Source organism: Pundamilia nyererei, unplaced genomic scaffold (assembly GCF_000239375.1).
Source record: "Pundamilia nyererei isolate P.nyererei 1_Seehausen unplaced genomic scaffold, PunNye1.0 scaffold00004, whole genome shotgun sequence".
Lineage (NCBI taxonomy): Eukaryota > Metazoa > Chordata > Actinopteri > Cichliformes > Cichlidae > Pundamilia > Pundamilia nyererei.
Window position 1 is genome coordinate 8594570 of NW_005187405.1, and position 26860 is coordinate 8621429.

Sequence of the window (26860 nt, forward strand, 5' to 3'; positions counted from 1 at the left end):
GCAGCTCTTTGTTGAAAGGAGTCACAAATTAAGTAAATGAAGCCATTAGGGACTTTGTACCTCTGTGTTTGGCTGCTGACCTTTGCCAAAGAGAGAAAGTTGTTGGGTCTTGACTTAGCTTAAATTGTCTTGTTGCTTTCTGGCGTAATTTCTATTTAGTTTGCTTTGTTTTTTGTGGGACTGCTGTTGATTTGCTGCTGGAAAACTGCTGTTGATTTGCACTTACTGATGTTTTGGTCTTTCTCATGTTTTTGTGGTTTGTGCTATTTTTGCAGAAAAAAAACAGCAATATTTTCAGTCTCCACATCTGTGGATTTGTGTGGTCACTAGATTATTTTGTTGCATGGAGGCTGACTTAGTATGAAGATATGAAGCTGTCTTTGATTCCATTAGCTGTTTGTGTTTCTGCTCTTGATGAGACTTGAATTACATGTTTCTGCTGCTTTACTGTGACAAATTCAAATGATGGGACCAATGTTGTGTTCAATCGTTTTAGCGGTGACATTGACAACAACTGAACAAACTCCTAAACGGGATTTTCAGGGACATTCAAGAGAGCTTAAAGTGGGAAGTGAAGGTAATGCAGTGCGTGTTTGCATGGATTTTTCTGGACACTGCAAGAGCAGTGAGAAAATTCAGTTGCAGTCTTTTAAAATGTTGTGCGCAGTCCTGTCAGTCTTTGCTTCAGTGTGTGCTCATCTATATGTACTGTGAGGTGAATGGCAAAAATACAGAATGAAGTTGGCTTTCGTTGTATGTTTTTATTGTGCCAGCTGCATTGTGTTGTGTGTTAAACAGGGAACATTTTGTTGTGTTTGTGACGCATTTTGTGTCGGATCACTGAGATAATGGTCTGAGGTGTTTTTGTTTTTTGTTGTTGCTTGTAGGTTTTTTCATTTTGAAATATTTCAGTGCTTCATGTCATCACAGATATTAACCCCCCACAACCGCCCTGAATTATTTTTACCTCCACCAAGAAGGTTTTGTTTTTGGTAGCAGTGGTTTGCGTGCTTCTGTGTGTGTGTGTCATTCGTTAGTAAACGCAATAGCTCGAAAAGTTTTGAATGTATTCTGATAAAACTTTGTAGGGGTGTAGAGTGGGGGCATGTTATCAGTCCTTTGAAAATCTCTTACATGCACCCTTTAATGTGAGCTTAATCATTTATCGGTCAGTAATCGACAAAAAAACATATCTTAGAAACTATGGCTCCGTGTGTGTGGTGTGTATTGTCAATTTACAGAATAAGAATTTAAAGTATCATACTCCTATTAATCTACTTCAAGATTAATCGATTGATCTGAATGTCAAAGTGATAATAATGCTATATAGTGCTATTTAAAGCTGTTTAAACGTCTTACTGTCATTGTTTTTATTGACAACATATAGGGAATGATATATGGAGATCCTAAATATCGTGTTACATCTGATCTCTTTTTAAGGTTAAATAACAATAAAAAACCTGAAATACATGTGGATACATTTTATGAAAATAACCAAAAAATCTTTAAAAATTATGCTTAAAATTCTAATGACTTTGTTTGGATCGTATACATTTAGGAAATGATACCCGTATATGGGGATTGTAAATCACATTATAGTTTGCATTCAAATGTCGTGTCACATTTGACCTCTGACCTCACTTTTATGTGTCACATTTACCTTTTATTTCAAGTTCACCCCAAGATGTGTTATATTTTTCAAGACAATACTGTCAAGAGGACGATAATGAGCTGCCTTGATAGTTGGAAATATAATAACTATCTAATAGGATGATATTATAAAATAAGGTCAAATTATTAATGTCCAGTTATTTACTCTTCCTTTATTTCCACTACCTACCCCTACGTGTTTGTGTAATCAGAGTAAACATCTGTCCTGCTGTCCTTATCTGATTTATACTGCACTGATTATTAAAGTAGCTTTAAAAAGAACAAAGAAAACAACATGAAATTACACAAAATACAATAATATTCCCTTAAAATAGAGACTAGAGAGTGTGCTGCCTTGGTGGAGGTTTGTACTCTCTGAGAACTTCTTGTTGTTTAAAGTATTCAGTTTGCACACTTGTAAGCGGATCACATAAGAATGTGCGACATTCGTGTTTGTGTCTGTGCCTTTCTAATTCTGGCTCTTGTGTTAAAGTTACGCTAGAACTCCAGTTGTAAGGTTATTGTGTTTTATCCCAGCTGATAAGCCTTTTGCTGGAACCACTGACAAACCAGCTACCCAGCGACAGGGGACCAAAGAGCAGCTCGCGGGTACGCAAAGACTTGACTTTTGCATTGACCAGCAGGTTTCTTGCTGTACAGTACACTTTATTGCTACATTACTCTCTCATTGTTAGTTTTGCTGCATGCTTGTGTTTTCGTCACATTGTTTGGCGGATTGAAATATGTTTGACTGTAGCTTGTCTGTGTGACTTTTTTAAAGTTAGTTAAATTGATTTCTAAGGTTAAGTCAATTTAAAAGCAAACCATTCGATGTTGTCTGAGTTTTTCTAAAGAACTTGAGTGTAACAACTTTAATTTACTCTATTTTTTTGATAAAATTGCTGGAAAAAAATTTTTTTATGCAGGTTAAAGATTTGTAGAAAAATCATTACTTTTATGCTTTCATGTTATGATATATTCACTGATATTACTATAGTCAGTGATATTTGATATATTTATGATGAAGTACTGGAGACCACGAGCGAAGAATGGAATGACTGATCTTACTGGTTCCTAATGGACTAGTGATCTACCAGAATGGTGATCACATTATACTTTATATATTAACTACTTACTTAATGAAGTAATGGTAATTGCTTTCATTCATACAGCTTAAAGGCTGGTCTGGTGTTTCCACAACTGCCAGCACACATTTGGGTGAAATAGGCAATTTATATTGAAATGTCACATTATTTTTTCCAAGCTAGTCACCTTTTAGGTATTTTAATTTGATTAGAACCTATTTTACATACTTTGTACCCTCTGCATTTAATTGGCTTTCCACCAGTTCTGTCACTGATAACTGGACCATAAAAGATAAAGCCCACTTTTGTCCAGTTTACTGAACAAAATGTAATATTTAATAGGACACTACAAACAAAGAATGATCGACCTTACTGGTCCTGAACAGACTATAGTATTAGTCATCAGGCAGAATGGGGATTTTGTCCTTTTTTATACGCTGAATACTTATTCATGAAGTAATGGTAATTTGATCATGTGCCTCAGCCTGGCTTTGTAAATTCTCCTGTGCAATTAAATAAAAGTTTGCCATATATTTACAGTAATTATAATTACCTATATTGTGGTCCCATTAACCTGATGAAATATGGAAGATAAAGTTAAATAACATAAAATCTGTACCTTAGAAATGCTTCTTGCCCTAATGCAGTGTTCAGTGTGTCCATATGAAGATGCTGAGTGCTATTTGTTATGGTGTGTCAGTACTATTTTAAGACACTGCATTTCCAATCCAGTGCACGAGTCTGTGTGTTATTTGAAAATAATTGAAAGTTAGGAGCTTTTCCTCTATCAGTCACTGTCAGGGTTAGAAATGAAGTGTAGGTGAAACATCTGGATATAAAAGCATGTTGCTTTTGATTTGTTGCATCAATTATTCTGTTGTTGAAGCTGAAGTTCTAGTTAATGCAAGTCAATTAAAACCAACTAAATAAATACAATTACAGCACAGACCTCAGCAGTGACCTTGACAGTTGAAGCTGAGAAGCAGGACACCCTAAAGACAATTGAAGGTATGTGCTGGCGTTCTTGACTGCTAAAGAGTTGTCACAGGAGTCTTGTATGAATGCAGGACTTTCGTCTACAAATATGAAAGACGCTGAATAAATTCACAGTTTCAAATCTGTGGTCCCGTCACGACCTTCTCAACTCCCAGCAGAGACAAAAAGGGTACAATGGGCAGCCTGCCTGCCTTTAAAGACTCTCAATACTCTCACAACAGGCAGCTGGGGGTCTGTGAACATTACAAAAACCTTTTAGTTTGCAGCACAGTTAATGTTAACCAGAAGGATAAACTCCTCAAGCTTTGAAAATCCACGAATGCAAAGCACAATCCTTACATAGCATCGCAGAAAATAACATTTAAATGTTTGAGCTTAAAATGAACTACATACTTGTCTATGTTTCATATTTACTGAGTACTGTTGTACTGAACATGCTGCGGCCACACAGGCTCAAATTTCAGGCATCGTTGAGTCTTTGCCTCATTTGTTCTTGTTGGCTGTGCAACTTCAAGTCTGAAGTTGCACTTTGGATATTTGTAAATCATTCACTGTTGATTTTTATAGACTTTCTTCTGTATTTTACTAGTTTGTTAACAAGTATTTTCTCTTATTTATCCTAAACATCACCATTCTTCTCGTGTTTGTTCGGTACTGTGTTTATGACTGAAGGTAAACCTGCTGGTTTTGATGTCATCCCTCTGCTACAGCTGGATACCAGAGCGCTGGAATGAAATTAGTGGCACTGTGCTTTCTTTATTCTCCTTGTTTTGTTTTTATTCAGCCGAATTGGTTGTTACTCACTTGTTATTACCTCTGAATACCAGATTTGCAGAATTATCTTCTTGTTCTTCTCAAACAGGAATAGTTGAGAGCTGTATTTGACAGACTTTTAAGTGCTATGTTTCGAATAGGCAGAGGTGTACCTGCCCTGACTGGGTATCAGTGTTATTTGTGTTTGTGCAATAGAGCTACCATATTGGATGCTTTTTATATTTTCTATTTTTGTTTTTAGTAGGTTAAAAAGTATATTTTTATACCAAACTAATCTTTTGTTATTAAATCCTATGGGTTACCATAATACATACCAACAGATTATTTTATCTATTTAATCCCAAGTTCTTCCAGTCATATTCATTCGAGACCTGGAGAGCCAAGTAGCTGAAGAGGGAGGTAGTGTTACCCTGCACTGTGAGCTATCAAAACCTGGAGTCCATGTAGAGTGGAAGAAAGGATCAGAAGTCCTGAGCTGTGGAGAAAAGTACCAGATAAAACAAAAAGGATTCTGTCATGAGCTGCACATTCTTGATTTGAGGCCTGGAGATACAGGAAGCTATTCCTGCTCTTTAGAGGATACAATAAGCTCAGCATCTCTGGTTGTAAATGGTAGGATGAAGCTATCGCATGTTTTCTTCTTCTTCCAACAAGTCCTTCATTTGTTACTTCATTTCTCCTTTCTTCATCATCCCTGTTCCTTTTTGCATAATTACTCCGTTTTCCTTTTTTTTGTCCATCAGCTCTTCCAGTTATTTTCACAAAAGAGCTGGAAAGCCAAACGGCTGATGAAGGTGACAGTGTCACCCTGAACTGTGAACTATCTAAAGCTGGTGTTCCTTTGGAGTGGAGGAAGGGAGAACTTGGTCTTTGTCCTTGTGCAAAGTATGAAATTAGACAAAAAGTACACCTGGCTACACTAATAATCCATGATGTTGACTCAGAGGATTCTGGGAGTTACACATGTGATGCCGGTGATCGTCGTAGCACTGCACAGCTAGCTGTGAAGGGTATGCTGTTGTTAGTAGTTTAAACATAGTGGCAATAGTGACTTTTTGGTTTATCTTTATTAGAATGTTGCTCGAAATATCTGACTTGACCTTAGGGTTAATACTCTAAACTCTAAACTAAAGTATGTAGCTTTGACTCCAACTTCTGCTGCTTACTTCTTCTCATGTGCGAGTTGAAGGCTAAAACTTGGCCTAAGTGTATTCATTCTTTCATTTCTCCTAAAAAATTTCCCTCATTTTTTCTCACTTTTCTACAGCCAAGCCTGTCCTTTTCAAAACCCAGCTACAGAACCTTGAAGGACAAGCAGGAGAGAGCGCCTGTCTTCGTTGTGAAATCACAAAGCCGGGGGTCAGTGTGGTCTGGAGGTGTGGTGATCGGGTGCTGGCATCCAGCAGCAAGTATCACCTGAAGCAGGAAGGGACTGTAGTTGAGCTTATTATCTACAAACTGCAAGGAACTGACTCAGGAGAGTACTCCTGTGATACAGGCAGGCAGACGACTTCAGCTGTCCTCACTGTGAAGGGTAGGATTTTTTTCTATTTAAGACTCCTCCTCCCATGCACTCTCTTGAGCTGGAGCCCAGTCATCCTTCATTTCCAACATACTCCCTCTTATTGACCATCTTCTCACAGAGCAACACTTGAGCATGAAGTGTTTTCAGTGTTCAAGAAAACTTGCTCGTCTCATATTCATTAGCACCTCACTCTTTTGTGCACTTCTTGTTATTTGTACGCACTTTTCTCTTGAGCTCAATCACTGATTTCACCATTTGAGCCTTTCACATTTCTGTCTTCACAAATATTAACAAACACTATTCTGTTTTCTTCACTTGGCACTGGTAATTGTAGCTCAGCAGAAATCTTCATAAATGATCAACTTGAACTTCACCAAACGTTGTGTGCTTCTAAACTGTATTTGTCAAACAGAGGTCGAGGTTAAAGTACTGAAATTCTTGGAGAGCTGCGTTGTGTACGAGGGTGAAGATGTCTGCTTTGAGTGTCTGGTTTCTCATGAGGAGGCACCAATGGCACTGTGGAAACTCCAGGATGTCCCTCTGCAGAATAATGAAATGAACCTGATCAAGGCTGAGGGCCGGCTGCACAGCCTCACACTCAGAGGTGTCACTACAGCTGATTCGGGGACAGTAACTTTCACTGTGGGAAACCACACTTCCACAGCTTCTCTGACAGTCAGAGGTAAGGGAATTGTAGGCAATGTATTCCTTGGGAACATCTTCCAGTTGGCTTCTACAATAATTTTGGGACTATCTTCTGCTCATTTGCTCTCAGTCTTCTTGTTTTTGGATACTTTCTCTCTATTTTTTCAGAAGTTCTTAAAAGCAACAACTGTCTTGTTATCTTTTCATCTTGCTATGGCATCTAAAGAAAATTCTCACTTTCCATTACATTTCTATTTCCAGAGTACATGCATGCTTACCTTACTTTCCATTGAACTTGGAACTAATAAAACTCTTTTACTTTTCATTTTAGTACTAAAATTACATATTGGTCTTGTTGATCAATGTGTTTTCATCCAGTAAATTTTTGTACATCACCGAATGCTGTTATAACTGTTGTTTTACTTTTCTTCAGTTAAGCTGAAGCTGGAAGTGTTGAGTCTTTGACTTTTTCATGTTTGGGGTTACTTGGATTAAGGATTTAAGACATGCACCATGCACCACCAACAGCAAAACTGTTCTGATTGTTGAGTTTTTTCTGATTAGTTGTATTTGTGACTTTCTTTAAACTTATGAATGGGTGGATTGTAGGTCTCCTTGGAGCACATTGATTGATTGTATGTAAATTTTGGAAGGACTGTGCAGCCTCGCTGTGGATTATAGTGTGTTTTCTGGTGTCAGTGTTCACTTTCTAAAGTTTTAAAGTCTGTCATCGTAATGAAATTGGTGTCTCTGGCAGCTGCACCTGTAGTATTCAAGAAGGAGCTGAAAAGTCAAGAGGCCAAAGAAGGTGGCGAAGCCTCTCTGTCCTGTGAGGCATCAAGCCCTGATCACAAGGTGACCTGGTGGAAGGGCTCAACTCTTCTCACACAGGGAGAGAAATACACCATGGAGCAAAAAGCAACCACTCACATTCTGATCATACACAAGCTGATCATGGAGGATAGTGGGGAATATACCTGTGATACTGGAGACCAGAAAAGCACTGCTACCCTGACTGTAAAAGGTAACAGAGCACATCTTCATCTATCATCTGTCTGTGTCTCTCATTTCCTTTCCTCTTGTCTTCATCCTTCCTGAAGTTCATATTCACCGCATTATTCAAGTACTGGAGAAAAGTGTATCCTCTACTCACAGCTAATTCTCTTGGATTCACAGATTTAGAGAATCCAGTGCTTTACTGGAATTATCTGATTTTATTTATATGCATTGTTGATAGTTTAGTAGCTCTAGGGTGTTAAAAAACACCACTAGATCTATGTTTCTTAGATCTGGGAATGACATGTTGAGTAAGCATATGCCCTCATAGTCATGATGTCTGGAAGCTCTGCACAGAACTGATCTCTGATCTCTCATCATCCATCATCCCATTCACCCTCAGAGCATGTGCGAATCATTCGAGAACTCTGCGACATTACTGTGACCACTGGGAAAGACGCCGTCTTTGAGGTTGAGCTGTCACACTCTGGTGTCACCAATGGGGAATGGTGGCTTTCAGACAACCTGCTTCAAAATAATGATCTGAATCAAATGAGCATTATAGGGAGAGTGCACCGCTTGGTCCTCAAGATGGTAACCACGGATGAATCTGGAGATGTTGCCTTCGTGGTGGGAGAAGAGAAGAGTGTGGCCTGTCTTCTGGTGGAGGAGAAACCCAAAGGTAAAGGAGATGAGAGTTTTCACCCTCAGAGCCATCTTCATCAAAAACCACAAATTATTATTATTCTTTTTCAAATCCACTGGCATTTTACATTTTTTTGTATTTTCATTAAATATATTTTATAGTATTTATTAATTTTTAAGGGCTGATAGAGGTACTTTAGCTCAACAAAGCAATACTACTGTAAATTGTATGTTTTAAAACTGGGTAGTTTCAGATATATAATGTACACTCAACAAAAATATAAACGCAACATCTTTGTTACTGCTCCCATTCCCCATGGGATGGACGTAGAGACCTAAAATTCATTCCAGATACACAATATAACCATCCCTCCCAAACAGTGGTCACAAATCAGTCCAAATGTGTGGTAGTGGGCACATCTGCTATATTGAGATAATCCATCCCACCTCACAGGTGTGCCACATCAGGATGCTGATCTGACATCATGAGTAGTGCACAGGTGTACCTCAGACTGCCCACAACAAAAGGCCACCCTGGAATGTGCAGTTTTGTCTCACAGCAAAATGCCACAGATGCCACAAGCAATGAGGGAGCGTGCAATTGGCATGCTGACAGCAGGAATATCAACCAGATCTGTCACCCGTGCATTGAATGTTCATTTCTCAACCATAAGCCGTCTCCACAGGCGTTTCAGAGAATACGGCAGCACATCCAACCGGCCTCACAACCGCAGACCTCGTGTAACCACACCAGCCCAGGACCTCCACATCCAGCAGGTTCACCTCCAAGATCGTCTGAGACCAGCCACCCAGACAGCTGCTGGAACAATTGGTTTGCACAACCAAACAATTTCTGCACAAACTGTCAGAAACCGTCTCAGGGACGCTCAACTGCATGCCCGTCGTCCTCATCGGGGTCTTGACCTGACTCCAGCTCGTCGCCGTAACAGACTTGTGTGGGCAAATGCTCACATTCGATGGCGTCTGGCACGTTGGAGAGGTGTGCGCTTCACGGATGAATCATGGTTCACATTGTTCAGGGCAGATGGCAGCTGAGAATGTCCCAGTTCTTGCATGGCCAGCATACTCACCGGACATGTCATCCATTGAGCATGTTCGGGATGTGCTTGACCGGCGTATACGACAGCGTGTAGCAGTTCCCACGAATATCCAACAACCTCGCACAGCCATTGAAGTGGAGTGGACCAACATTCCACAGGCCACAATTGACAATCTGATAGACTCCATGCGACGATGTGTTGCACTGCATGAGGCAAATGGTGGTCACACCAGATACTGACCGGTTCTGGGTCCCCAGACCCCCAATAGCGCAAAAACTACACATTCCAGGGTGGCCTTTTGTTGTGGGCAGTCTGAGGTACACCTGTGCACTACTCATGATGTCAGATCAGCATCCTGATGTGGCACACCTGTGAGGTGGGATGGATTATCTCAATATAGCAGATGTGCCCACTACTACACATTTGGACTGATTTGTGACCACTGTTTGGGAGGGATGGTTATATTGTGTATCTGGAATGAATTTTAGGTCTCTACGTCCATCCCATGGGGAATGGGAGCAGTAACAAAGGTGTTGCGTTTATATTTTTGTTGAGTGTAGTTCTGCAGCATAGTTATTGTTGTGACTGTATTTCCCATTTGGTGAGGTAATACATTTCTTACATTAGTCTTTGGTGCCCAGCCGTTAAATTCTGTATGTAATTTTCATCCCTGTGCTTGTTTATTAGTCTAGCTAGACATGGATTTAAAGTAAATTTGACTGCTTGCTAGAAACATACAAACACAAGACAGTAATTCTACATTTTTTTTAATTGTCATATTATTTTATGTATAATTTGTGTTACAGTAGTGCACAGAAATCAAGAATGAAAGCATAATGCCAGTGCAGAACGGTTGCATATAAATGCTACTTGTCCTGTATTTGCAGTGCTAATATTAGAGAAGCCACACAACACTGTTGCATTAGAAGGTGAAACGGTCACTTTGGCCTGCACCATCTCTGACCCCAGTGGTAAGGTTACATGGATCAAAAACAATGTGGCCCTCCAAGCGGGTCTCAAGTATGACCTGAAGAAGAATGCAGCATTTCATCAGCTTCGTATTCACAACCTGGTGGCTGAGGACGCCGGAACGTATACCTGTGACACTGGGGATGCACAGTGTGATGTCACGCTGACTGTGGAAGGTAAAAACATTGGATTGAAATGGACAACTAAAATATTCTTGAACGTCCACCTCCTTCAACCACCCAGTATAGTCTGAAGCCCTCAGGGATGTTTCTGTCATCATCTCCACTATTTGACATCGAACTTGCCATCTCAATATGTTATATCAACCTTTCTTACTTTAAACTCTCACCAGGTGCCCCAGTCTTCTTCCAGACAGAGCTCAAGAACCAGGATGCCATAGAGGGTGATGATATTACTCTGCACTGTGAGCTCTCTAAGCCGTGTGTTTGTGTTGAGTGGAGGAAAGGAGGATTAGTCCTCCGGCCTGGTAAGAAGTATGAGATGAGACAGTCAGGGTGTATTCAAGAGCTCTGTATATGGAATCTGGAGCCTGATGACAGTGGCTACTACACCTGCGATGCAGGAGACCAGCTCACTACAGCTTCTTTAGCAGTGCAAGGTAGCCTCCCATTCAGTACTGTTGCAGTTTTTCTTAATTGTGAAACTTCTATCTGGCTCATATGTTGTGTGTTTTTTGTTTAGAGTTGGCATTATGATGATCATGAGTACATTTAAGGCTCAATGTATTCATATTTTCCACTCAACAGCAAAAGAAGTCGTCATTGTTTCTGGCCTTAAGTCCACCGATGTTTTTGTTGGCGAATGGGCAACTTTCTCCTGCCAGCTCTCTGGTAAAACCCACGGCAAGGTGCAGTGGTGGCTGGATGGCAGCTTGTTGGAGAACAGCCCCTTTAGTGAGATAGGGCTGGCCCAGGGCCACATCCACACACTCACCTTAAAGAACCTGGCCACAGATGACTCTGGCACTGTCACCTTCAAAGCTGGCAGTTTAACATCAACAGCCAAGCTCTTGGTCAAAGGTATCATGAAAATGTTAACTGCAGACTGAGATAAGCTTTTTCCCAGAGACTGAGATAAAACAGTCTCTTTTAGTCTTATACAATCTCTAAGGATCCTGCAGTGTTTTAATTCTACATTTAAAATCTTAATGGGTCAATTTTCCTACTTCAGTATTCCTTATTATTTTGAATTAAATAGAAGCAGGAAACTAATATATTTATGTTTTCTATTTAATAACTGGCATTTACTACAAAAAAATGTGCCATTCTTAGTGAAGAATATGGGGTTCTATACTATGAAATATAATCATATTTCATATATAATCATATTTTTACTGCAGGGTTCCATCCAGCTATTTGACATATTAGTGCTCCATCATGCATGAGAAGCAGTAGTTTGCATTTCATTAATAATAAGAAGTTATGTTTTATTCAATATGCTTTGATATAATCTAAAAAATACAACTGGGTGCAGCACCACAGTAAAGCTTTAGGAACCTTTTCGACTCAATTAACTAGTATTAAAAATGCTGCTCTTCTTTTGAATGTAGGGCTGCTGAAATGATGAAAAATAATAATCACGGTTATGTTTCTCACTTTGAAACACAATCAGATTTACTAATTTTGTGGAGCATTGTTATACCTTAAGAAGTACTTTCTGATGCATCATCATTGACGTGTAAACAATGAGTATAATTACACTATAGTGAAAAGAACAACTAGAGAGCAACTTGCAATGGGATCACGCAAGCCCCCACACCTGGTCTGACTAAATCTAGCAACGTTGTGACAGTTTTGTTGATAAAATCCTTTACAAACGGATATAAACACTAGTTCTCTAATGATGCTAGCCTTATATTGTTCACATTCAAGCTACAGTAGACAGACCTCACTTTGAGCCTGGTGTAAAACAGAACACAAAAGGATTGATTCAGAGTGACGCTCTGGTCTAAAACCTCTCCCAAGGAGGTAATGTTTTTAGAGGCATTAGTATGCATGTGTGTTTCCTACAAGGTCAGTAGATCAATCTGAGGGTTAAAGTGACAATAATGATATATATGGAGGTATTTAAAACTATGTTTCTTACTGCCATCATTTGTATTGTCAGTATATGGGCATGTGTGTGCATTGAGTTCTTCTTCAAGATAAAATAATGTTGAAACTTAATAACGATAATAATGTCTTTTATCTTTAAAAGTGTGCTTTAAATTTTACTGCCTTTGTTTGTATTGACAACATTTAGGAAATAATACTGGTATATGGGGATAAAACATTTTAAATACAACATTATAGTTTGCATCCAAATATCATCTGAAATTTGAAAAATTATTCTCAAAATGATATCAAGTGTGTTAAAAGGATTTTAACAAGGGAGGTGTCCAAAAGTACTTCTAGAAAACAAAATGAATATATACAAAAGACAGTACTACTCTCTTGAAAAGTAAATATTGCCCAGGTTTGGACTCTTGGAGTGCTTCTTATTAGTTTAGTCTTCATTGTGAGTCCCTTGTGGTTTAGTCAGTCTAGCTATCAGGCTAGCTGACCTTTTGGCTGGTGGGTGGTGTTTCTGGTCCACATCCTGTGACTTTTTGTGTTTGATTTTCCTGCTTTAACATCTTGCCGGTTTTTTCATGCTCAATTTAAGGTTATATGCCCAGATTCAAGCTTTAATTACACTCGTATCTATACCGTATACTATTATCCATATTCTGACTGCAAATGTTGTAGCCAAACAGCTATTAAAGTTGTAAGCAGCTCCTTTTAACCATGCCTTCAACAACAGGGAAGGGAAGACCAATTAATACAAGAATGCTGAAAACAAGCATCATCAATCTGGGATTTCTTCATTCATTTTAAGCTTTTTTTAAGCATGATCGTGATTATTACAATGTTAACCTGCAGCCCTAACTGTAAGTATCCCTCAGTAATATAAATAAGAAGCCTGTCTTATTTGATGTTTGGATTCAGTAAAAAAAAACAAACATAATCTAGATCTGGCTTCCGCCATGTTAAAGTTCACAGATGGTGAACCAGAATATTGAAATGCTTGAAAGAAAGTGCTGCTCCACCCATCCATACAGGCCGGCTGCTCTCAAATAGTCATGCTCTATTCATCTCCTCTGTCCCATCCTACCAAACCCTTCTTCTAACCTTCCAGCATTAAAATCTCTAACTCTTGTAAATACACTTTGAGTTTGGCATTTCTATCTACTATCACTCCCTTCTTCTCTATGAGCTGCCAGTAAGTCTTGACCCTTGGTTGTGAACTTTGACTGTTGGACTTTTTGACCCCCTGAGAGCTTATGTAGGTTAATGCATTGGACGATTTGAAAATACATAAAAATATACATAGAGTATTGGTACCTTACAATCAGTAATTTCAAAATGGTATCACTCACATATTTACACTCAGACATGCTTTTGGGGGTTATAAAGCACTTATGTCAGTCGGCATGGCCCGCTTTTATCCTTACATCTCATGGCCAGGATTTGATCCTATGATCCCCTGACCCCAACCTCAGATCCCACAGTTGAAGTGGTGAGCGAGATGGAGGACCTTCGGGTGGTTGAAAACCAGCCGGCTGAGTTCATCTGCCAGTACTCAAGACCAGTGAAGGCTCAGTGGAAGAAAGATGGGCAGCCTTTGCAGCCTGATGGCCGAAGGGTGGTAGTGGAGCAGGACTGGAATGTGGCTCGCTTGTACATTAGCCATGTGTCTGCTGAGGACAGGGGCACATACTCCTGTGAGGCAGAGGGGACCTGCGTGGTCGCTTCACTTCATGTGGAAGGTGAGCTTCCCTCCACATGGAAAAAGCACCAGGCTTTAGGGGATCTTCTCTGCTTCTTCCCAGAAAAACGTCTTTGGAAAAAAAACCCAAAAACAGACCTTTTACTGATCATCACAGCATTTTTGCTCTTGGTTGACAAAGGCTTAACTATTTTACTTTTGTCTTTGAGAACTGCAGTCCTTTTATAATCTATTATAATTAAGTTACCATGGTTTCTTGCTTTCTACAGCCAAACCCATTACCATTGTTCAGGGCCTGGAGAATGTGGACACTTTTGATGGAGGCGAAGCGCTCTTTGAGTGTGCCCTGTCTCGTCCTGAGAGCAAAAACTGCCAGTGGCTTCTTGATGGCAAACCACTGAAAGAATCCCCTAATGCTGAGGTTGTATCATTCGAGAGCGGTCGTCGCCATCTGCTCCTGCTGAAAGAGCTGCGCGTCAAAGACGGTTGCACGGTGACTTTCAGAGCTGGCGCAGCGTCCACATCTGCCCAGCTCACTGTTAAAGGTAAGTCATCAAAATGAAGACTGTACAACAGTGAAGCTGTAGTAATATTATGATCTTGACTTTAGTCAGCTGTGAATTACGACTTTTTTGTGGATTTTTCCCATGTAAGGTTGGCAGTTGGCCATTGTGAAGGGTTTGGAGGACAGAGTGGCTGCAGTGGGGGAGAAAGTCGAGTTCTGTGTTGAGCTCACGGAGGTGGTCCCTACGACAGAAGTGGTCTGGTATGCTAATGGAGTTGAGCTGAAGCCCAGTGACCTCTGGGCTATGAGGGCCGATGGTCGGTCTTACCGCCTTGTCCTGAGACAGGCGCCTCTTTTGCCCCAGCAGGAAATTACATTTGCTGCCAGAGATGCTATCTCTCTGGCCAAGCTCACCATCATCAGTAAGTGTTTAATGTCTATGTCTATGTCTATGAAAAGATTAACAAATATCCCTTTAAACCTGTATATAGAGTTTACTCCAATTTTTTGTAATTCTGAGTTTCAACCAGGGAGCGCAGAACCAGAATTTAAATTTTGGACAATTCAGGGTATAGTAGGAAGCTAAGGTAATAAAAATCTTTTGAAGAAGTATTGAGCAGGTATGGCATACCATCAAAGCTTCTTCTTAATACCTCCAACTGTGAAGTTTTATATTAGCTAGGCAGTTCAGTAGTAGTTTGAAGCTCTCTTCTTTATCCACCACTGAAGATTTCACTTTGAAATTTGTACAGTCTAGTGGCCTGGTGTCCGTCTTAAACAACATGTTTGCTAGTAGGTACAACGTGTCATTTCATAACATACTACATGCCACTAGTATGGAGAACAGATTTCAAATACTATGTAAACAAGAAACAATGGTCAGAAGTGTGGTCTTAAGTTCCAACACAAACTAAAGCAATATAAATGGATAAATAGGCAATGCATTGCTCCAACAAGGCTGTGTTAACGCTAATACTTTCAACATTTGCATTAAATGTAAGAATCTTTGTTCCCACTTTATGTGGGAATGCCCTCTGATTCAATCTTTTCGAAAAAGGCTGCTGGAAATATGTAACCAAATTTCTGAGTAATAGATTCCTCTTAATTGTAATTTATGCTTAGTAAATATTTATCCCAGATGGTGCTGTGATCTCTAAGAATATCAGGTCCTTACTTAACTTCTGCTTTTTGGAAGCCAAACAGTACAGAGCTTTCTCTTTGAAGAAGCAGCAAACCTGTGCAAATTTACAGCGGCCTAAGACATTCTTTAGAAAAGATAAGCTATCTAACAAAAACATGGAAAGTTCTGGAGCATTTGGAACACCTTCCATATAACTTTCATAACAGATTAACACTGTAGAGTATTTGGTTTTAAATTAGTGTCCATAAATACATCTAATGGCGGTTTTTCTTTTTCCCTTCCCCATAGCTGTGCCTGATCCTCCAGAGGATCCGGAGGTCCTCAGTAAGACAAAAAAGTCTGTTACCCTCTCTTGGTTCACACCTTTGCATGATGGAGGAAGTCCCATTCTGGGCTACAGAGTGGAGATCCGAATGGTAGACAGTGCCCTCTGGCTTCCATGTCATTCTGAGCCTGTGCGTAACACCGAATTTGTGGTTGAAAATCTCAGTCCAGGCAGTGCCTACAGGTTTAGAGTGGCAGCCATCAACAGAGCAGGGATAGGGGAGCCTGTTGAGCTGCCTCAGACTGTTCAGCTTGGTGAGTGAATGTACGCTTCACTTAACACAAGTAGCTGCTTTTTTCTGTGATGTTGTGCTTATAATTGCAGTTCATGTTTTATGTCACATGGTGATATGAGATCAAGCTTTATGCAACTGCAACATTCTAGCCAAAGATGTAATGCTAGAAACCAAGGAATTTTGATATTTTATAAACTTTAATATCATTTGTTTTTCTTCTCTTCTTGAAACACAGAAGCACCTCCTCTGCCACAGATTACTCCAGGTAGGTCACTGTACGCTGTATATGTGGTACTTTTTGTATTTCTCCACAAGCTCTGCTGTAGCCCTAATGTAGCCCTGCACATAAATGTTCAACGTAAGGATTAAGCACCAATTAAAGAGGGCGTGGTGCTGTATGGACCATAACTGTAACTCCATTGTGGTCATATGTGTAGATGCAAAACAGGAAGTAACCGAGGCACTGGGACAGCCCAGTCTTCCTCCTGAGGCTGCTGAAGAAGGTGATCTCCATGAACTTTGGGAAGCATCAGCCAAGAAACGACGCATGAGTCGGGAGCCAACTCTGGACTCCATCTCTGAACAACCAGAGGAGGATGGCAAAAGGGGTCAGAGCAAATTAGACCAGAATCAGCTTCCACAATCTGAGAAAGTGGAAGTCAAATCAACAGAGAAGGAGCAGGCCATTGTGTCAAAGAAGCAGACAGAAGCCAGCCTGTGCACCAGCTCTGAGGACGAGTCTGTTTCTGGGCGTTCGACGCTTGTTTCCTACCTCAAAAAGAGCAGCAAGACTACTGAGACAGTGACAAAGGAAGCAGATACTCTAGCCACTGAGAGGTTCTTCGCACATTTCCAAATGTCAGAGCAGAAAACTGTGCAGCAGACAGAAGTGAAAACAACTGTAGTTCAGCAAACCCAAGAAAAACACGTGTCTACAGAGGAAACTAGCATCATGGAGATCGGTAAAGAGGATGACCCTGAGCTCAGAGAAGCTGCTGTTAAGATTCAAGCTGCCTTCAAGGGCTACAAGGCCCGCAAGGACATGCGTCCTGTTTTTAAAGAAGTCTTCAAAGACCAGACTAAAGAACCTAATGGCACCATACATCTGGAATGTGTGACAGAAGGTAAACCTGATAAGGTCCGCTGGCTGAAAGATGGAGAACCACTGACGGATGGCAAGCATCATCATATTGATATCTATAATGATGGCACCTGCTCACTGGTCATTACTGCAATCACCACCAAGGACACTGGAGTTTACACATGTGAAGCCACTAACAAGTTTGGGGTAGCTTCTCACAGTGGTAAGGTGACTGTGGGAACGGTAAGAGAATCATCGGGCCGACGGCCGCTTACTGTAGGTTACAGTGCTGACAGTGAGCCTGAGAGCTCCTCCGGAAGTGAGATGGATGAGTCGCTGAGACAGGCAAGCAGACGCCTCCGGCGCCTGTTGCGCACGCGTCTCCCACCAGATGTTGAGGAAGAACCATTTGTCAGTGCAGATGAAGGAGACTTGCGAGCCCCAGACCCACAATCTTACCGTGAAGATAACAATTATATCTATATTCGTTTTGATTCACGGACAGAAGCTGAAGTTGCCTCTACGAGATTTCAGGAGATGTTTACAGTCCATGGGGTTCCTGTGGAGACCACAATCTTACCTGCAGGACCTCACAAAGTGGAGCTGCGAATTAAAAAGATGAGCTACATACAAGATGGTACACAGACGCCCACACAAGATAGACAGCCTCCTGCTTTCATGACTGGAGCTCCAGGTAAGAAGCAGCTTGCTCTCTGTTAATTATAACTTTCTTTATTCTTACACACATTTTGTCTGGTTAGTAATGCACCAAGTTCAATACACCAAGAACAGTTTCTATGTAAGGGGTGGGATTTTTATATTTGCTTTCCGTTTGCTCTTGTTGCCAGCTGCACCGGTCTTCTTAACCGAGCTACAAAGTCAGGATGTTCCAGACGGTTATCCGGTCAGCTTTGACTGTGTTGTGATTGGCAAGCCACCTCCCACTGTTCGCTGGTATAAGGATGGCAAGCTGCTGGAGGAGAACGACCATTACATGATCAATGAAGACCAGGAGGGCTGCCACCAACTTATCATCACCACTGTGTTGCCTACTGATATGGGGGTCTATCGCTGCACAGCTGAAAACAGCAGTGGCATTGCATCTACTAAAGCTGAACTCAGGGTTGACAGTAAGTGAACAGATGATACAAGAAACACACGTTTGCTTTTTAAATACCTGTCCTGGGATAATTGACTAGGCAAACTGTACAGCATCTGTACATCTTTAATGACTTAAAAAATGAGAATTTGGTGCACAAATTTGAATTTATTTTGGACACCAAATTCTTGTCTTTTGAAGTCATTGAGATGAGATTGAGATGCTGTACATCATTCCACCCTGGAAAAAGAACAGTTCAAAGAAAGCATTAAAGGTGGCGACTGTGGTTCAGGGGGTTGGGAAGCTTATCTTGTAACCGGAAGGTTGCCGGTTTGATCCCCAGCTCTATCTCCAGCTCTATCTGTTTTGGACAAGACACAGACCTACTGCCCTACTGATGATGGCCAGAGGGGCCGATGGCGCGATATGGCAGCCTTGCTTCTGTCAGTCTGCTACAGCTGTAGCTTGCCTCCACCAGTGTGTGAATGTGAGAGTGGAATTGTAAAGCACTTTGAGGGTCTCGAAAAGGCTATATAAATGCAATCCATTATTATTGTTATTGTTAAAAGGGCAAAATTACTACAATATTCATGCCCGTAAATGTATGCAAACTTCTGTATAGCTTGTTTTTTTAAAACAGAAGAGAACTTCAGACAAAGTCAGAGCAAAACTAGCATGCAGAATATGTGAGATGGACCTTGAGCCTCCCCTAATATAAAGGCAGGTTTCTCACCCTGCCTTTATATTAGGCAGGGGTAAAAAAAACACAACAAAAACAAACCCACAAAACCTACAGCTATACAGATGTAGCATTTAACTGAAGCATGAAGCTAATTTCCGAACCATAAATCAACATCTTAGAAAAGCAGAGTCCCTTTGCACCTTAAGCATTGTATAACACTATAATAAAATTCCTCCATCAGTGTCTTGCAGCTCAGATTATGACACTGCTGCTGATGCCACTGAGACGTCTTCTTACGTCAGTGCCAAAGGATACATGTCCAGGTAAGTTTATTTATGTTTATTTATTTATTTATTTATATGAACTAAACCTTTATATTGAGGCCTTCACATACAGTTATAGATATACTGGAGCTGCTGTGCTTTACTCTCCTCCAACAGGGAAACTGAGACCTTTGAGTCTGTAGCTGAAGATGATCAGCTACCGCAGGTTGTGGAGGAGCTTCATGATGTTCACGTCTGTCCAGGTTCACCTATTGCAAAGATGCAGCTTAAAGTAAAGGGTAAAGTAAAGATTTGTTAATCCATCCCAGTGTTCTAAAAACATTGCATATGATTTAAGAATAATGTTTGTCAAATTTTTGTTGTTTTCCAGGTTTCCCGAAACCCAGAATATACTGGTTCAAAGATGGCCACCCTCTACGACCTTCAGAAAGAATTCATTTGTTAGCAGAGAGAGACGTTCATGGCGTGGAGATCACGGAGGTGAAAAAAGAGGATATGGGGGAGTACTCCGTCTACATCAGCAATGCAGCTGGTTCTGCTTACTCCTCTGCCCGGATGATAGTATTGAGTATGTATACACGTGCCTGAATACAAAATACAAATCTCAAATGAAACAATGAGATACACTTTATACATTTGCAACACTTTTTGCAACAGGTCCTGGGGAGATTTTACCACAAGAGAAAAAGGGTAATTTAACATTTATCCTACAAACCACAGCACAAGTATATGTACTTTCAGTAGACATGTCCATATATTCAAAATGTCACATTATACACTTTATTTTCACAGACCCTAAAGAGCCCCTGGTGCCACCCCGCTTTATTGAAAGGTTCAGCAATAGGAAGGTGAAACAAGGAACAAGCATCACTCTGTCTGTGAAAGTAGAAGGTGCGTTACTACACTTTTCTAGATAAGAAGAAAGTCTAGATTTTGGGCTCTATCTGCCATGCAGCATTATTACAAAGTCTCCATAATCACCCGTCTTCTCTCTTAGGATCTCCTACTCCCATGGTCAACTGGCTAAAGGAGGAATCTTTGGAGGATGTCCTGTGGATCAAGCCTGACACTAAAGGATACAAAATAGCAAGCTCTGGGCGCCACCACAGTCTCATCTTGATGGACGTGGGCACAGAGTACACTGGTGCCTACACCTGCATTGCAACAAATAAAGCTGGACAGTCCATCTGCACTGCTCACTTGGAGGTGGATGAGAGTAAGGAGAATAACGTCATCAAGACACTTTATTTTGAAATGACAGGTTAAATGAGTGTCTTCTTATATCAGAAACACTTAGCAGAGCACTTTTCAAACCACCCTTCCGCTTTTTTTCTCCCTCCTCTCTAGCTCCTCAGCCCAAGAAAGAAACAGCGGCTTCAGAGTAAGTTATTTTTGAAACCTTTTGATTGCCTTGCACATAAAAAGATGTCTGTAGTAAGTACATTTAATATAAATGTAAATACATGACAAATTTTAATACTGAAATCCGCTCAGGGTTCTTGGGATTACAGTTAGTCCTCCACAGGAAGATACTAGCAAAGGAAAAGGTAAGACGTACTAGCTAATCATCAGGCCCAGTAATGTTTATTTTTGATAAGATATATAAATGAATAAAAATAAATGTTAAGATATTTATGGTGTTCTTTACTTTTTGCCAACCCTTAAGAGGGCAAAATGCCTTTCCTAGGTGAAGTAGGTTCAGAGGAATTCCTCATGAAACTCACCTCTCAGATCACTGAAATGGTATCAGCCAAGATCACCCAAGGTAAGTGGACCATTATAGCTCTGCATTAAATATTCAGAGACTAATGAGTTCATAGTACTTTATAAAATACAAACCTTTATGTCCATAAGGCATTTCAGAACTGGTCTATTCCGGCTTCAAGTCTGGTTTAAACCAAGATAAATGAATGATTATGCTAGCATTGGACTGTAGCTCCTTCTCAACAAGTCTCATAAACAGTTTAGATTAGGATATAGTTTAAAAAAAAAACAAGAGAACATACATTCTCAGGATAACAAACATTAAATTATATGACTTGAACGATCACAACACCTTCAATCTCTTAAATTACCTTGTGTCTGTAGTTGTACTAAAAATGTGCAGGTTAACTATCCATATTCCCTCTGCAGTGACTGCATTTGGTAGTTACTAATGCTGAAGACTGAAGTATGGATCATAGATTATGTTGCATACAGTGCTTCTGTTGCATTGCTCTGTTATTTTCTTGTCAGGTTTGGTTGAATTCTTTGAATTCATTCTGGCTGTTTAAGAAATGTTTAATCCGAATGCTTTAATGCTTAAATACTGAACTGGCTATCACTTTCCTTTGTTTCTGAACACCAAACCTGACCGAGGAATGTTTCTTAGTGCCATGTTAGTGCTTATCTAGTGCACGCTTTAGCTTATTTATGCATTTATGACATAAAATCTCCCATTCCTTCATACAGACATCATTTCCTAACCACCTTTACACCCATTAGTTTATCACTCCCACTAAATAAATACTCATTAAATGATTAATTTGTTATTCAGACAGTTTACAGAATCATGAAGTGCTCCAGTGGATGAAATCTTGGCCCAAATCTGCCAGTATGTATCCAAGTGCATCAGCATCACAGATACTCTGCAGTTTTCCACTGAAATATTTTCTATCTATTAATAATGACTTTATAAAACAGTTTTCCTTACATTTCCTTTTACATACAAGAAATATTTAGTTATACATACAACAACTCTATTTCAGTGTCAGCTTAATAACAGCTAAGCCATCCCCTTTTATTTCTATTAGTGCCCTCTATATCTCCTTACTCATCCTCAATGAGTTTCCTCATCCTTTCTCTTGTTACTAAAATAGTTTTTGCAATAACCTATGAAGCTTCTGTATAAGTGGAATACATGCTCACCAAGCAGACATGTATGTGGAGAGCTGAGATAAAAGTGAAGCTGCATGTTGTCATGATACTAATACAGTAATACATGTTAGAGCATTAGAATGATTAACCACTGTGGATTTCTCCCCTCTGTTTTTGCATCGTAAAAACTATGTCGTTACTTCAGTATACAGAAAAATTCAAATTGACCAGGTAAATACAACACTGGTACACGCTAGCACACAGTTATGGTTTTAAATATATATTTAAGCTGATGGACCTGAGTGAGTGTGGGTACTAATACCTACTGCATAGGTTTAAAGGACAGATTATACTAATTGGACATTTCTGTACGACTGACCTGTCTTCCTTTGACTTCCTCCTTACTGCTCCAGCTTCATTACGCGTACCAGGTGGTGACAGTGATGATGAGACCAAGACACCTTCTCCATCACCTCATCACGGTCGCTCCCGTCCTCCCTCCCTCATTGCTGACTCCTCCTCTGAGTCTGATGAAGGAGACGCCAGGGGAGAGGTGAGATACAAAAAAATTTCCATTAAGTTCATAATGTTCATAAATTTTTGGCCTTTATATCAGAATTTCATCGATTAAATTCTGACACACCATGGCAGGATACTATATAAAACAAGGAAATGAAAGTTTTAATGGTGCAGTTTATTTGAAGAAATAAAGGGAAATTCAATTAAGTTTTTTTTATACATAGACAGGTGTGAATGGTTATCTGTCTCTGTGAGTTAGCCTTGGGGCAGATTGGTATTCTGTCTCTCACCCTCTGACAGCTGGGATAGCTTCCAGTCCCCCTGCAATCCTGTTATTAATACACACACATATATATATATTTTTTTATAGATGTTTGATATCTATGTAGCAACAGCTGATTACAACCCCATCGTGGCGAGCAAAGATTCCATCTCTCTAAAAGAGGGACAGTATGTTGAGGTTTTGGACTCGGCTCACCCGCTCAAGTGGTTAGTTCGGACCAAACCCACCAAAATGACACCATCCCGCCAAGGCTGGGTCTCACCGGCCTACCTGGACAAAAAACTCAAAGTATGTCTCAAGACAATTGCTTCCAGCTCGCCACTGCATGTTGCACGCATTGGGTAATATTTTTTTTTAAAAATTAAAATTTCTATTACAGCTCTCCGCTGATGCTGGCGATCTTCCAGAAACAAGTGTGGAAGAGGTGTCTGAAGGAGAATACAAGAGAAAATTATTGTAAGTGAAGCATGTTTGTCGTGACAAAGCAAACCAACCAAAGAACCATAACAAACTATTAATTCGTGCTTCTAGCCAACTGATCCAGGAACTGATAAACGGAGAATCAGAGTTTGTCAAGGAGGTGGAATTCTTCACCTCCCATCACCTGAAGCATGCAGACAGTTCTGATGCACCGCCTGACGTCACCAGCCAGAAAGAGGCTATTTTCAGAAACATTGATGATATCAAATCCTTCCATAACAAGTGAGCTCACCTCTTAAATGTTATTTTCAGCCATTTTTTAGTATAATCAGTATGCATCATTCTTATGATTTTCTTTTTAGGGCATTCCTTCCGAAGTTGAATGACTGCGACACTGATGATGACATAGCCATGTGTTTCCTGAAGAACAAGGAGGGCTTTGAGAAGTACCTTCAGTATCTTGTAGGTCAGAGTCAAGCTGAATCTGCCATCAGTGACAAGACTGTGCACAGCTTCTTTAAGGTAACAGCAGAATTGTTATTGCTATACTATGAATTACAAATGTGCCAACTGTTAAAATCTTTTTTTTTTAAACTCCAAAAAACAGGAATATACTGACACAGCGCAGGCTAATTCAGACCCTGCAGATCCACCAGTAAGAAGCATAAATGCCTATCTCCAACAGCCACTGGAGAGGATTCAGAAGTACAAGGCCTTCCTGAAGGTAATAGAGTGCATGCATACAATCATCTTAGAGTCAGTTATTTACTTTTCAGTCATTTGCTTTTAGAGCCTTTAAATTATGTACACGATCAGTGTAACTTCAGTTTTGTTGAAATTTCTGCTGCAACATCTTCAGGAGCTCATTCGAAACAAAGCAAGAAATGGTCAGAACTGCTGCCTGCTGGAAGAAGCTTTTGCAATGGTGTCTGCACTCCCTCAGCGTTCTGAGAATACCCACCATGTCTCCATGATTGAGAACTATCCTGCCACCCTCGAAGTTCTTGGAGAACCAATTAGACAGGTACCACGTAGCTGCCGACTGTGCAGGGTCTTGATTACACATAAGCATTTGACTGTCTGCATATGCTTACTCTCTCCCACCAGGGGCCTTTCCAAGTGTGGGAGGGTGCTCCTGGAATTAGAACGTCCTCTAGAGGTCACCACCGTCACGTCTTCCTCTTTAAGAACTACTGCATTATCTGCAAGCCCAAGAGAGACAGCAACACTGATACACAAGCATATATTTTCAAGAACATGATGAAGGTAAGTGTTTTTAACATAATCTAGTTTCATCTTTTCTTTCATGGTCAGCGGCCTAAATGATGTTTGTTGGTTTCTTTATCTTGTTTCAGCTGAATAACATTGATGTGAATGAGACAGTGGAGGGTGATGACCGTGCCTTTGAGATTTGGCATGAGCGCGAGGATTCTGTGAGGAAGTACACCTTACAAGCCCGAACTGTTACCATCAAGAACTCGTGGCTGAGAGACCTCAGAGAACTGCAGCAGCGATACAGCATGCCTGCATGGAGTGAGTGGGACTCCATGCAGTTTTACTTTTTTCTTTACCTCTCTATTGCTTGGAATTTCTAGCACAGCTTTTTATACCAAACTATTTTCTAGGTTCCCCTGATTTTGATGAAATTCTGGCAAACTGCACAGCAGAGCTGGGCCAGACTGTTAAGCTGGCTTGCAAAGTTACTGGAGTACCCAAACCTGCGGTTACCTGGTACAAGGGTGAGGCATTTCCTCTATGGTTATTAGCCATGTGGAGTGACATTCAAAGACTGTTTCATGAGTGGTTTTGTTTACTTGTTGGATGCAGATGGACGCGCAGTGGGGGCAGATCCACATCACATCATCATCGAGGACCCTGATGGTTCCTGCACACTAATCCTGGACAATATGACTGCAGATGATTCTGGTCAGTACATGTGCTTTGCCACAAGTCCAGCTGGCAATGCCAGTACTCTGGGAAAGATCACAGTTCAGGGTAAGTGGCACATCATACCTATATATAGGATGATCCTAAGAGTATTCTTTTCTACTGCTTCATTACACTTTTCTTGTGAAAAATGATGAATAGTCTAAAACATAAAACACTGTCATGTGTTTCTTTTAGTACCTCCTCGTTTTGTAAATAAAATAAGGAATGCCATCTTTGTTGCCGGTGAGGACGCTCAGTTCACCTGTGTAATACAAAGCGCCCCCAAGCCCAAAGTGAGGTATGGATACCTTCCTTATGTTTTCTTCTTTCCTTCATTTTGATTCAGTTTTGCAATTTCTTTTGAATATCAACCCCATCCTCTAATCTTGTCTCCTCTCTGCATGTGTCCCTGTTCAAGGTGGTTCAAGGATGGCAGGCTGCTGACTGACCAGCAGAAATATCAGACCTACAGTGAGCTCCGGAGTGGCGTTCTGGTTCTGGTAATCAAAAACCTGACAGAGAGAGACCTTGGACACTATGAGTGCGAGGTTGGTCTAGACTAATTCATTTCCATTTATCTGTATTCGTTTTGTGACATTTCAGAGTGTACATAATCTCTGGGCAATCACTTAGTAAGGTTAAGACCATACAGCATTACATAGAGAGATATAACAATTTGAAAGCCCCTGTTGCAAGTAACAGTAAAATAAATACATTTAAGAGGAAGAAATGTCTGGCATGAAGAGGCTCTGGGAGGGCAGTTATAATATGTGAGACAGGGAGACTCGTGAACCTCGAGTTTTGTACACTTAATGTTAAATGATTGACAGAAGTACTCCAAATATATTAGGATCATTAAAACTATTAAGATCCATTTGTTCAGAATTTGGAGCTCTACAGTAAGAGGTCTCAATACAAGAAAATATCTCAGATAATTACAAAAATAACATTTCCTTTATTTTTAAGGGTCAATGAGGGGAGATTTTAATGCAGGTCATGCATTTGCCTTTGTGCCTATAAATTAGTTTCAAGATAGTTGATATTAATTAGCAGCAGTGAGTTACATTTATGACTCTAAAAATATATCTGTTGGATTTCAGTTGTCGAACCGTCTGGGCAGTGCAAAGTGTGCTGCTGACTTGGTCTTCCCCTCCGCTGTGGCTCGCTCTGGTGAGCAGGCCATCACCATTGAAGGTAGCAAGTCTGGCTTTATCCATACAGTCTTACTCTTTTTTTTGGACGTTTTGTGGTTTTTGTTGAGCAGAAAATGCTTTGAGTGCAGCTTTAGCAATGCAAAATAACCATCATGCTTTGTCCATGTTCCTCCCACAGTTACCGAGCAGGAGACGAAAATACCAAAGAAAACCATCATCATGTAAGTACGATC

The 26860-nt window shown here is 40.4% G+C and overlaps 1 protein-coding gene across 10 annotated transcripts in view; it reads left to right on the forward strand.

Annotated features, from left to right (window-relative positions):
* obscnb (obscurin, cytoskeletal calmodulin and titin-interacting RhoGEF b) overlaps positions 1 to 26860 on the forward strand; it is a 59480-nt gene that overhangs the window by 29532 nt on the left and 3088 nt on the right. For 2 of the 10 annotated variants that reach the window (XM_005721487.1, XM_005721490.1), the window contains 40 exons: positions 497 to 577; positions 2188 to 2259; positions 3678 to 3743; positions 7433 to 7699; positions 8075 to 8353; positions 10265 to 10522; positions 10699 to 10965; positions 11114 to 11386; positions 13888 to 14154; positions 14384 to 14659; positions 14769 to 15041; positions 16049 to 16339; positions 16556 to 16585; positions 16758 to 18095; positions 18250 to 18531; positions 19424 to 19505; positions 19623 to 19744; positions 19837 to 20034; positions 20124 to 20156; positions 20259 to 20357; positions 20464 to 20682; positions 20814 to 20847; positions 20961 to 21013; positions 21133 to 21231; positions 22003 to 22059; positions 22736 to 22875; positions 23212 to 23412; positions 23504 to 23580; positions 23656 to 23826; positions 23907 to 24066; positions 24152 to 24268; positions 24404 to 24568; positions 24652 to 24810; positions 24900 to 25077; positions 25170 to 25283; positions 25372 to 25539; positions 25669 to 25771; positions 25892 to 26021; positions 26574 to 26667; positions 26806 to 26848. In XM_005721487.1, coding sequence (XP_005721544.1) covers positions 497 to 577; positions 2188 to 2259; positions 3678 to 3743; positions 7433 to 7699; positions 8075 to 8353; positions 10265 to 10522; positions 10699 to 10965; positions 11114 to 11386; positions 13888 to 14154; positions 14384 to 14659; positions 14769 to 15041; positions 16049 to 16339; positions 16556 to 16585; positions 16758 to 18095; positions 18250 to 18531; positions 19424 to 19505; positions 19623 to 19744; positions 19837 to 20034; positions 20124 to 20156; positions 20259 to 20357; positions 20464 to 20682; positions 20814 to 20847; positions 20961 to 21013; positions 21133 to 21231; positions 22003 to 22059; positions 22736 to 22875; positions 23212 to 23412; positions 23504 to 23580; positions 23656 to 23826; positions 23907 to 24066; positions 24152 to 24268; positions 24404 to 24568; positions 24652 to 24810; positions 24900 to 25077; positions 25170 to 25283; positions 25372 to 25539; positions 25669 to 25771; positions 25892 to 26021; positions 26574 to 26667; positions 26806 to 26848 — 7336 coding nt within the window. The remainder of the gene's footprint in view (positions 1 to 496; positions 578 to 2187; positions 2260 to 3677; positions 3744 to 7432; positions 7700 to 8074; positions 8354 to 10264; positions 10523 to 10698; positions 10966 to 11113; positions 11387 to 13887; positions 14155 to 14383; positions 14660 to 14768; positions 15042 to 16048; positions 16340 to 16555; positions 16586 to 16757; positions 18096 to 18249; positions 18532 to 19423; positions 19506 to 19622; positions 19745 to 19836; positions 20035 to 20123; positions 20157 to 20258; positions 20358 to 20463; positions 20683 to 20813; positions 20848 to 20960; positions 21014 to 21132; positions 21232 to 22002; positions 22060 to 22735; positions 22876 to 23211; positions 23413 to 23503; positions 23581 to 23655; positions 23827 to 23906; positions 24067 to 24151; positions 24269 to 24403; positions 24569 to 24651; positions 24811 to 24899; positions 25078 to 25169; positions 25284 to 25371; positions 25540 to 25668; positions 25772 to 25891; positions 26022 to 26573; positions 26668 to 26805; positions 26849 to 26860) is intronic. The other 8 variants (XM_005721488.1, XM_005721491.1, XM_005721492.1 and 5 more) reach the window with 8 other exon arrangements.